General features: G+C 41.9%; 2 protein-coding genes across 2 annotated transcripts; one reads left to right on the forward strand and one right to left on the reverse strand.

The window, feature by feature from the left end:
- Positions 1-611: 611 nt before the first annotated feature.
- Positions 612-4315, forward strand: RB195_017888 (uncharacterized protein; the record flags this gene model as incomplete). The annotated part of the gene is made up of 8 exons (XM_013445109.2): positions 612-683; positions 762-859; positions 1872-2000; positions 2061-2127; positions 2468-2604; positions 3145-3280; positions 3949-4101; positions 4172-4315. 8 exons carry the CDS (start codon positions 612-614, stop codon positions 4313-4315), a joined length of 936 nt encoding a protein of 311 aa, XP_013300563.2.
- Positions 4316-6344: 2029 nt separating this feature from the next.
- RB195_017889 (uncharacterized protein) lies at positions 6345-11230 on the reverse strand (the record flags this gene model as incomplete). The annotated part of the gene is made up of 2 exons (XM_064185082.1): positions 6345-7015; positions 11068-11230. 2 exons carry the CDS (start codon positions 11228-11230, stop codon positions 6345-6347), a joined length of 834 nt encoding a protein of 277 aa, XP_064040963.1.
- Positions 11231-12564: the final 1334 nt, after the last annotated feature.

Below are 12564 nucleotides of genomic sequence, written 5' to 3' on the forward strand. Positions count from 1 at the left end.
TAGGAATTTAATCATAAATCATTTCAAATCTCTGGTTTTTGCGACAATGGGTTTAAATCAAACTTTTGTATTTCAACACCACCGTTTCTGGCTCCTTCTCTCTTCCCTTCTAGTTTAGTTCTATGGAAACTTATAAGAATAAAGTCCAATTTTGATGATATTGTGACAAGATGTGATTTTTTTGTTTTGCTTCCTTCTTTGTTTTGTACGCGGGTAGGATCTTTTTTTTCAAAGTTTTTCTCCGACTTATGGAATCCGCTTTGTATTTATGCGAATCTTTGTCGATGTCCTTCAATCATATCCGCCATCCTGTCATGCACTCCACCGCCGTACTGATCCGAAACAACACTTTTCATTATCTCTCCGGTTCTCTTTCGAGTTTTTTAGTTTCTTTTTGAACTGAAAAAGGGTAAGGACATAATTTGTCGGCGTTTTATTTGCTCTCAATCTGTCAACACCTCTCTTGAAATAAAAGGAAGATAATAAACACGTGGATCGAAATACATGGATCAAGCTACTTTGCATTTTTTTCGGAACCACTCGAAAAAATTAAACCTTTCGATAAATTCTACTTTTCTTCTGCAATTTCCTTGTATTCAGAAAATCTAGAAATGGCGTGTCCTACACCGGAAAAATTTTTCAAAATCGTGAAGTCTCCGGCTTTACCAGTTGGTACATTTAAGGTGAGTTCTTTTCTGTTACTACAAAATATTGTCAATGCACAAAAGAAAGAGATCATGTGTGAGCAAATAGAATTTAAGGGAGCTCTCGCACTGGTTACCGGAGGAGGGACGGGGTTGGGGAAAGCTATCGCGACAATGTTCGCCCAACTGGGAGCCGATGTCGCCATTGCAGCGAGGTGCGTACTCACATATTTGGAAGTTGATCCTGACGTTTTTCTCTTTTTAGGACGCAAAATGAACTGGTTTACGACTTGACGTCTTAATCATCCCAAAAATAACTGGATAACTTTAAATAACTAATGAGTAGATTGTATGAATGATAAAACAGAAAAACAAGTAACAAAAAAATTTTGCAAAATATGGTACATAAAGCCATCAGCTCATTATCTCGATGACTCTTGCCGCGCGCGCTGTCTATCAGCAATTTTTAAAGGCATCACCTCACGAATCTGAGGTGGTACGAATTTCAGGTGGAGTATTCGTATACGGGGTCGTAGCTCATGGAGAGGTGGGTGATTCCGTCCATTTCTTCCTAATTGCCGTAAAAAAACGGCCAGGGAGACGAGACGGCTAGACGGCCGTTCTGGCGCGCTCCAATCGAATTCCTTGTGGAAAATGGTGCGCCGGAACACTCGGAGCCGTATATTCCGTGCCGTTTTCTTCAGCAATTAGGAAGAAATGAACGGAATCACCCTTCTCTCAATAATCTACGATCCCGTATACAAATACTCCACCGAAATCCGTACCACTCCAGATTCGTGAGGTGATTCCTTCAAGTAACCTGTACGTTACAGCTGACGCGTCGCATCCATCCAGCTGAATACACTCGCCTTTCTCTATGTATCGCATCTCTAGGCACGTACGTCCCCAAAATAATCTAAAGCGAAAAGTTCTGCGGCCGAAAAACATACTTGTTTCCTGTGAGAAATGCGCTCGCTTTAACTTTTCTGAATCCCCCTCCAAAATCTATGCAACTATTACTAAAGTAAATGTTAGTAAATCACGTTTTGTCTTTTCCTCAAGTACTTCGCATTTTGTAAGAAGAAAGCTTCGCAAGAACTAAGATAATAAGTAGTAAAAATTTTATCTAAGTACACATACCATTGAGTATTAAGTTATCGTTATTAAGTTAAGTTATCGTGCCTGGACAACTATAAATCCGAATAAATGCACGAGAATTTATTCCAGAAGAACTGATGTTCTGGCTGCTACCGCCTCTGAAATCCGCACTAAAACGGGTGGTAATTGTGAAGGATTCCGAATGGATGTCAAGGATCCAGCGATCGTTTCGAGCTCTATTGATGAAATCACAAAAAGGTTTCGATGAAATTTCTTAAGCCACCTTCTCCTTTACTTCTGGGATGCACTTCTCTTCAGATTTGGAAAATTACCTAGTATTATCGTCAACAATGCTGCCGGCAACTTCATTATGGCCAGTGAAAGGGTATGGGACATGTAGCTGGTGCTGAATGCGTGCAACCGAGTGAGCACGCTACGCTTTCAATTCAAAGCAGGGGAGAGGAAAGAGAAATTGCGTGTGGAGTGGCCCGCGTCGCGCCAGCCGTGTTGCCGCCCACCACTCGGCTGAACGCATTCGGCATCGACTATGTCCGTAATCGTAAAAAAAACTTATAGTTTAAGATGACTTATTTATGAGGGATATAGATTTGTTTAATGTGAATGCATTACTATTTGTTTAGCGTTCCACCTGCTTTAAAATGGTGGCACATCCAGAGATCCAGTGATATCAGAACATATGTTGGCGCCAAAGAATTTGATTTCAGTTATCTCCGAACGCAGTAAAAGCAGTGGTGGACATTGTGTTGATGGGAACACTGAACGTGACGACAGAAGTGTGCAAAAGAGCGATGAAAGCTAATCAGGGGTGTACAGTACTCAGCATCACAACTCCGTACGCCAGGTATACAGAAACGCAATCATTGCTGTGAGCGCCTAACGACCGTAAGATGCCCTTGATTCTGACACAACTGTTTTTGTTTCGAGAGATCCAGAGTGTGCATCAGAGATCCAAAGTCCAGCCTGACGCACAAGGTTACAGCACATGTTTCACTTTCGTCCGTTAGAATACAACCACAGACATCCTTACTTTTATTCCATTCCGGAAACCCTCAACACTTCGTAATAAAATCAGTTTCCGTTTCATAAGTGCTATAGTCTCCGAACGACCTAAAGCTTCAGAGCAGTAGCGTAAGCGGCTGTGCAGGAAGCGGCATGGTGTATAGCGGTTGCGATCGATGAGGGACCGTCGCTAAAACAACCCAAACGGTCCGGGTGAAGTTAACAACGGTCCCGTTTCGGTCCCAACCGGCCACTTCACTGCACCTACCCCACTCCTTACGCTGCTGCACACAGCATCAGGTCGTTTTGACCCGGGAATGCAATTAAAAATATTACAAATTACGAAAGGAAAGGATAGAATTCCGATTTCAGTTTTTGTCAGGCACGGAGGAGCTTTCGTTCTACCTTCCGCTGTGTCCAAGGCAGGAGTGGAGAACATGACGAGATCACTAGCGTCCGAATGGGCCAAATATGGTATCCGTTTCAACGTTATCGCTCCAGGACCTATTCCGACCAAGGTATAAGCTGCTATCTTTCTATGATATTCTTAAATTAAGCGTTCGAGTGGTTTTTTGATGTTGGGTTTTCCCGCAGCATATAAGGTTCGGGATGTGTTTGGAAAGATCACAGCTGAATACGAAATCTAACAGTCTCTTACAGTAATAGTCAGAGGTCTCAAGTTTTCCAACACCGATACTTGAACTTTCTGGCACGAAATACTCGAATTTGTATTTCATTATACATTGTATTTCATTATACAACCGTGCTTTCAAAGGCTGCATGGCAGGCTTAGAGGCTGTTGAGGTCCCTCCAGAATAGATGGGTTAGGATGGGGTAGTAGGGTCAAAACGATATGAAGCACGTACGCAATTGCGTACGCGGCTTCTCTCGAGGCGCTTCGATGGAGCGTAGCGGCTAGGAGCGTGGTGAAACCGTCGCTGGCACCACTCATCGCTGCAGTTTGCGACGGTCCCAACTCGGTCCCGGCTGCCTCCACCGCGCCGTTTCGAGCGCGTGCGCAAATGCACCACACCACACTCGTGATTCATGTGGTTTCGAACCGACTATAGTTAGCATTGTTTTGCTCTCTTTCGACAGATTACACATTCTGAATTATGGTTTGGAGGTTCAGTAGCTTTCAAATCAATATTCCAAACTTGAAAAACGTTCAATGACCCGATTACAGGGCGCCTTTTCTCGTTTATCCACTGCAGCACCGGAGGATATGGAAGCGGGAGCTGCCAGCACCATACCAGTTGGGAGACTAGCAAAACCAGAGGAGCTTGCTAACCTCGCCACTTATGTGTGCTCGGACTACGCCAGTTGGCTCAATGGAGCAGTACGTTTTCCGTTTTTAGCTTGCGGGCAACTTCCTGCTAATGTTGTTATTTGGAGACTGATATTCCTAGATTATTGACTTTGATGGAGGACAACAATTCCTGAATCACAACAGTTCATTCGGTTCACACCTTCACGAGATGAGCCCGAAGGACTGGGAAGAAATAGAGAACAATATCCGACAAAGAACCGGAAAAACGAAGAGCAAGATGTGATTGTATTTATTCAAAGTGTTATGGAACAAATAAAAATATAATTCAGTTTTACAAACCATGTGGAAAAGTCAGCGAAACAGTCATTTGCACATATTCACAGAAAATTAGAACACCGCTTTCAATGGCAGCAAAATCTGAAACGCTGAAAATTGGTGATCAGCGCCTGGGATATCTGTCTTCCATTTCAACAGCGCAAAGATCTGAAAACATATTGTCTTAGGTGATTATTGAAGTTAATTCACCAAATTCAACTAAGGTCTGTGCTGTGTAATTAATGTATGGTGTGTAATTAATTAATGTAAATTGAGAGAAAAAACAAAATAGAAAAAAAACAAATAGAAATAGAAAGAAAATTTGTTAGAAAAATTGTGTGGTGGTGTTAAAAAGAGAAACAAGCAAATAAAAACCAGAAACATATTCCTCATACTGTTATGAACTAAAATTTTGAAGGAACACCAAATCATGGCAAGGAAACAGGTTCTTTGCTAACAGCGGATGAGATATTTGCTATTGAGAAATTGTAGACTAGTACCAAATACAACATCCCAATATTATTGAAAAATAATTGATGTTAATGTCAGTTCAATGAGGATCTTCGCTCGCCCAGTTAAAGGCATCACCGCACGAATGTGAGGTGGTGCAGATTTCAGGTGGAGTATTCTTATACAGGATAGTAGATTATGGAGAGGGGGTGATTCCGTCCATTTCTTCCTAATTGCCCGTAAAAAACGGTCCGGAAGATGCGGCGCGTGCACAATGCTGGCGCGCCCCAATCGAACTCGTTGTAGAAAATAGCGCGCCGGATCGCTCGAAGCCGTATCTTCGGGGCCGTTTTTTACGGCAATTAGGAAGAAATGGACGGAATCACTCTTCTCTCCATAGTCTATGACTCCGTATACGAATAAACCACCTGAAATCCGTACCACCTCAGATTCGTGGGGTAGTGCCTCTAAAGGTAGCATACGGCGAATCTGATGTGGTGTGGGAGTCCGCAAAAAAGCTAGAGATGGTGTTGTAGATTGCGGATCCGAGATGGTTCCGCTCATCCCTCAATAATCGTCGCAAGAAACGGCGTGGGTACTGCTTTAGTTCCTACAACGTACGTACGTCAGAACGCTTTTCCATGCACACGCTCCGCTCCTGGACGCGGCGCATGCACAGGGCCGGCGCATTGCAACTGAAAAAAGGAAAAACGTGGCGTGGAAGACGCGGTTTTTTACGACGATTAGGAGCCATCTTGGATCCGCAGTCTGCCACCCCATCTCTAACTTTTCCCACGAATTTCCTCACATTTCACTTCAGATTCCTGGTGTGCAGCCTTTAAAATAGGTCACGTGTCTGCAGAACACGGGCGACCACGAATCCGGTGACCGTGACGCGTCTGTCGCAACGCACGTTTTTTTCTCTGCTTGACGCACACACTCTCTTTCTTCCCTCCGCCCTGCGTCAAACAAAGGCGCGTCGCGCTCATCCGATTGAACACATTTAAAGGCATCACCAACGAATCTGAGTTGGTACGGATTTCAGGTGGATTATTCGTATACGGGGTCATAGATTGTGGAAAGGGGGTCTCCGCTCATCTCTCCCAGCACCACTGCAAACAGCCGTCTCGAGAATGTTGTTCTGTACGACGCGGAACCACCCCCTCTCCATAACCTACGACCCCTTGTACGAATACTCCACCTGAAATCCGTACCACCTCAGATTCGCGGGGTGATGCCTTTAAGGGTGATCATTGCTTTTCATGACTCTTCGACAATACATATAACATCTGCTTTTCTTTTTCATTATCGTATTTTGGAGCTGCTGATAGAAACCTGATTAAAATGGTGAATATCATCGCTACGTTGTTATGGATAATCATCTTGCGATGTATCAGATGAACAGTTAGGTAATGGCTTACATGGTGGGGATGAAATCTTCATGGTATTAAGATGTGCTGAAGATTTCTGCTATTTCTCGTGAAAACCTACTCCGTGCACCTCACAATTCAGAAATTAACCTTCTCTACTCCCACCTGTGTGTAGATCTATCCGTTTCGGAGTTGAGTCACTCGCCATCCATGTGGGAGCGGAACTTTTCTGCCAGGTGGACCAATATCACGGGATACCAATCTCCGGTTACCTTGGAGGCGGAACAGTGCTTTCGCTAAGTCAAACCTCTTTGACTTCTTACTTATCCCCTTCGGAGCCTTCAAATTGAGCTTTTTATACGGCTTTGCTTTACGCACCACTTCTCCGTATTTGAGATTGCGGTACAAAGGACCACGAGTAGTGCTTCGTGCGTTCACCAACGTAAAGTATATTGGTGGTTCAGTCGGAGGAACGTACGTCATTACTTCGTTGAATAATTTGGTGTGTAAAGGCACTGGTGTAGTAGGAGCTACAGTAACAGGAGCTACAGTCTGCTCTTTGACTTCTGCCGATTCCATAGCGGTAACGTTATCATAGTCGGTAGCATTGAGCAGGTCAGCAACAGAGAGAACTGTGTAGCGTGGAAGGTTCGACGTCGCTGCTGCGTCTGTACTGTTTTCAAAGGAATCGTTTGAAAAAGCTGTAATGTCCTCAGCCACAGCGGAGAGCTGAGGTGGAGGCAACAGCGCCGTAGGTGATTTCACAAGGTCTTGTTGTTTCACAGGTGCATCGGGTTCACTTGTTATGTCCTCGAATTGCTCGACTTCTATGCTGCTGTCAATGTAATCTGAAAGCACATATTCTTATAAGCTTATGGAAATCTCCTTGCATAGGATTCACAATTAGCGCACAGTCAGCAGGAGATATGTTCAACAGCGTGAGCGCGACGCGTGCGCCGGCACTGTCTCTTCGCTTGGAACGCACTTTTTTTGTTTTTCCACTGTTTCCTCCCAGTAAAATGTGTATCGCAGCGTATTCTCACGATTGAACAAATCAAATTTCCGTGCTGATTATCTTTTCGCAAAATATATTAGAAGCGAGAGATCTTTCTAACGAAGAAGTAGTATAGTAGACAAATTGGTCCATTGTGCAATTGAAATGTTGAATGAACCTTGCGCTCTTCAGCTGTTCTTAAGAAATCCCATAGACCACCTTATTACCATTATAACATCCAAGATCCGGAACATCTTTACTTTAGTTGTCAATGTGCAAAAAGGGTTATTTTTGATTTATTGCGTACGACACCTCGACGATTGCGTTACATCCAGCGAAAACGTTTTTGTATTTAGCCACTATTTTTTTGTTTTGTCTCCGGTAGTTTTTCATTCTTTTTTCGTACGCAGTGAATATGTTTACGTGTGTAATTACGTGTAGTTCCATACGTCAAAAAAAAAACAGTCCCACTTACACGTGGTTGGGTTATGATGACCTGAGACTCGGTGCAGTTGCGCAAGCTGGTACGCTTGACGCGGCGCGGTAGGACGAAGCTATCGATGGTCCCACCTCGATCCCAATCGCTTGCTTCATCGCGCCGCTTTGAGTGCACCCGCTAAGTCAACTGTGCTGAGGTTCAGGTCGTTATGGTCCCACCTTACCCATAGGTGACTATTTCGTTTTTCTGCTGTCGTATCCTTGAACTGCAGCACGAATTAACAGTTTCACGCCGCGAATCAGAAAGTGAAGCCTGTTTGAAATTCTCCTCCGACTCTCATCAATTCTCATGTCACGCTGATCCGAAAACTAGCGAAAGACGCCTAAGCAGCAAAATCTGGTGTGGAACTGCTTAGTGACATCACCTGCGAGTTTTTTTTTTCAGGACAGGTGTTCGGATGGATTACCAACATTTCCACCAAGGCGTGGATTCGGTTAAATTCTTTCCGATGATCATTTGAGAACTATGGAGGTGTGTTTGACAGTGAGTGACCTTTTTCAAACTACTTCAAACTACGCAGATGCGCAAAACTTAAGGATGAGATAGGTAAAGTAACATAACATTCCATTAACAACTCAGTTGAGATGGATGAAATTGCGAGAGTATGTCGTCAGGGGTCTCCCAGCCGAGTGAGGTCAGCGCGGCTATACATACACTATAGCGCCCTACCACAAGAACTTCTTGCTAAGATTGTGGCCAGCATGAGAACACATTGCAGAGCACGTTTTGCCGTCCATGGTGATCACACACCTAAGAGTCTTACCCCGCCTTTTATAACGTTCAGGGGACCATCGTAAATCGCAGTGACTTCAGTGTAGTTCTAATCTTTGAAAAAGAGTGTCGTTTCTGTTCGTCTCATTGCGTATTTCTTTCGATTACCTTCTGCACTACACTGTAGCAGCCCTTTCTAAGAATTATCCAAGTTTTCATCGAGCTATGTTACTTAGCAGTGACATATCACGAAGCTTACATACTTTCGGCCTTAAGTTTTGCTCATCAGCGCAGATGAATTCATATTTCACAACTAAAATATGTCGCTAGAGACAACTACTTAAAGAACTACATGACAAACTCAAAAAAAGTTGTTGTGGTATTCACCACCTTCTCCCTCAAAGATGACGTAAAATTTCCCTACCGAAAGCTCTAATTTTCAAAATGGATGCTGAAACGAAAAGAAAATAGAATTTTTTTCTTTTGGCATTCAGCCTTTTTCTCCACTAAACATTGGTGGAAATCACAGCACAAAATAAAATGACAGAGTTTGGATATTTTTTGAGATACAAGCGCATTTCCGTAGGGAAACTTGTTTACTAAACGCAACTCTTGAACTGCTTAATTTCTCAACCCTTCTGCTTTTGAAATTGATAGCCCCAATCCAGAATGTCTCAATAGTTTTTTTTTTCAATTACCTTGCGACACTCTTACATGCTTATGAAACATCCGAAAATGATATAAATATGAAAAACGATACCGTTCAATGCGGAAAAATTGCAATAGAAAAAAGGCAACGATGAAAGAAAAAACAGAACCTACCAACTTCCTCGCGGTTATCTTGCACAAAACCTCTAAAAAGAAGAGGATTTCAAATTTCTTGGAGACTCCAGTATGTACAGTAAAATATGGGATATATTTAAATCTTGATGGCTCACTCGACATGTACGGCAAAGATTGTGGCGACACACAAGCCAAGCAGTCCTGAAGGACCCATGTTAACGTCCTTGGTGACCTCTTAGTAGGACGTCAGTGAAATAACTGGCTGGATGCTGCTATATTTTCTGAAATGAAGTCATTGTTTCTTGACCAGTGTGGATGAATGAAGGGTGATGGATGTCGTAGAGGGACTCATAACCACAGTTGGAACGTGATTCTATTTGGCAAATCTTGAGTAACTTATGGTCACCAAAAAATCTAAAATTGTGAATGTGTATCAAGTTGTGAAAAAGATGCGCTGCAACAGAAGAGCCGCGTTCTCCTGGTTGAACACATTAAACACCGACCGTATTTGGCAAACGACATATCAGTTAACCATTGAAGCAAATAATTTCGAAGAACATGCAGGATGATTTCGTTTACACGAAGCATCTCTAATAAATAAACAAGGAAAAAGTAAATCAAATCAGTGGTGATTTTCACCAGCTAGAAAGCGGAATTTCATTTATGCGAGGAGAAGCGTTCAATGGTTCGGTTTCTGGAATCTGAACATAAGCAGATACCCCTCCTCCCCCACTCCGCTTCCTATCTTCCCCTCCTGCGCTCAAAAAAAATGGAAGAATAACAAGCCAAGACTAAAGATCAAAAAAGCTGGAGAAATTTGGAAAACGTAGTTGAAACTACAACTACTGGAAGTAGAACAGCAGGAAGATTTCAATGGTGCTTTTCGGAAGAGAAAAAATGATGAAAGTTTTCTAGTAAAACATTAAAAGCTCTTTTTAAAGCTTATTTCCGAAAAAAAATATGATTTTACTCCAGGATCTTTGAAGCAAAACAATTAATTGCATCCAGCATATCAACGTACTCCCTATTACTAGATGTGATAGGGACTTCGAAACTGAAAAGTGGCGCGTATTTAAATGCGCCAGCGAAAGAATTTGAATTGTTCTTGAATTTCAATCGCAATTTTTGTTGACTATATGATTTTAAGAGAGAAATCATTGAGAAAGTTCTTTAGCTTGTTCGAAAGTTATTGTAGGATTTTTAATTTTGTTCTTCCTGTATATAAAAATTTACGGTAGGTCTACAATAAGAATAATTGTGATTACTCAAACGCGAAATTCATTGTGAGATCGATCATGTGGATTACTCATGGTGTGAATGAATTGTAACGTATAATTAACTAGTGGAAGTTCATTTCACAAGACGCTATACCACTTTGTTTGAATTTCGTTTGAAAATAGAGAAAGGTGAGGGAAGCCCTTTCTTTCCCTTAAACACCTTTGAATGTTTGCATTAGTGTATGATTTAGCCCTCTTGAGATGTAGGATGCTGTTTTTTCATCCTAACTTATTCACAAGAAAACTTATTCACATATCGCAAAAAAGAATTTTATGGGAGATCTGACATTGGCGCAATTTAATACTGAAGAGAACCTCCTCAAAATATGAAGTCAATAATTTTCAAGGAAAAATGGCGAAATTGGGGTTTATTCTGACTTTTTCTGCTGTTGTTTCCAAGAATCATTGCTTGGTAATCGCTCTTAAATTTTACAGATTCTTTAAAAGTAGGAGGTCCGTAATTCTTCATAAGAAGCGTAAAAGCAACGATAAGGAAAGCATAGATTGGCATTCCATGTCCGAGTAAATCGGAGAATATGATTTTGAAGGGATCAGAAAGAAAGAGAATTAACGCAAGGAGTATTACGATGTGCGTGGGCAGCGTGCGCAAGCATCCAGTTCTGAGAGGATAACAACTTGCTAAAGCCAGGCGATTCGTTAGCCGATGTCCTTGTTGTCGTGAATCTCTTCTGTAATAACGTTGATTAACGATATTATCGTCGGTGAAAATACCGAACGGCGACATGGAATCGCTCATATCGTTTCGCTGAACGACACCGCTGATCGCGCGAACACGCATAGTGACGGAGAAAAACTGAAAAAGCCGTGTTCCATCTGATGTCGTTGTCGTTTTGCGAAAAATTACGTGATGTTCCAGCAAGTCGCAGACAACTCCATAAACAAATCACTAAACTGACCTAAAAAGTGAAAAATTATCCGGATCGATAAGAGACAGAAAAATAAGTGGTAGATTTGCTTTTCTCTTTCAGTCCGGGGTAGTGAAGTATCCACGTGTATGCATAATTCATTGTCATCGGTCTGCCTCGTCGCTGACTAGTACTGCTCAATATCAGTACTGTTCGACCAACAAAAATACTCATGGATACGATCTTAAAGAGAGAGTTTCCATGCAAACCATTGATACATAGTAAGAAAATAAGAAATAGGGAGAGGAAAGATGCAAAAAGAATGATAAAATCGATCATTACTGTGTGCGTCTCTTGATTTCGATGGTAATCATCATCAATGCATGGTACGCACAACAGCATCCTCGACCACGTACTTCCAAGGGCCAGGTTCCGACCAGTTCCCTACAAGGGATCACTTGAAGCATTATTCGACCTCTTCCTTTCGCTTCGTTTTTGATCTCGCTTTGTTCTTGCACTCATCTTCTTAGTACGGTTGAACATGTTACTCCGAGCAGTCGTTCGAAGGTTGCCTCTCAATGTTAGCTCCCGATCTACCTCGATATTCCACTTATGCGATGTACGGTGTACGGTTTAATGTTCCTCTTATGTTTTTTTTACTTGTTATTTATGTTTAAGATATTAATTGTTTATTTACTTACATCTGCATCTATCACTTTCTTTACTTTTTATTTCTTTTCTATCGTTCTTTTTTTTCACTTTTTTTTTTTTGCTTTTCGCACTTTTGGCGCGTGAACAGGAATACACAGCCGTAGCAAAGTTCTTTTTATATTGTTTTCATAGTCACGGTCAATCGTGCAATTGGGAAATAACCCTCTTAACCCCTTCCCCCAAACAAGACCCTCCAGAAAACGATCCTCTCACCTCATTCTTTAAACTATTACTGCTCATATAGCAGTGAAAAATTAGTTGTAATAAACAGAATTAAAGAGGCAAATTGGACGCTAAATAAATAAATCCGAAGTAAAATAACATAGTAAATATTAATAAATATAGTAGGGCAAAAACGACATGAAGCACGTACGCAATTGCGCATCCGGCTTCGTGAAGTTAGAAGTGTGTCGCTTGTCATGCTGTATAATGATGCGCTTAGTCCGTGTGTGTGTATGTGTATATGTATGTGTATGTGTATGTGTATATGTGTGTGTGTCTCAGTAAAGAAATTCCAAAAAGAGGGGGAGATGGACACCATGGCGTCGGTTTGATG

This window comes from Necator americanus, chromosome II, assembly GCF_031761385.1.
Source record: "Necator americanus strain Aroian chromosome II, whole genome shotgun sequence".
NCBI lineage: Eukaryota > Metazoa > Nematoda > Chromadorea > Rhabditida > Ancylostomatidae > Necator > Necator americanus.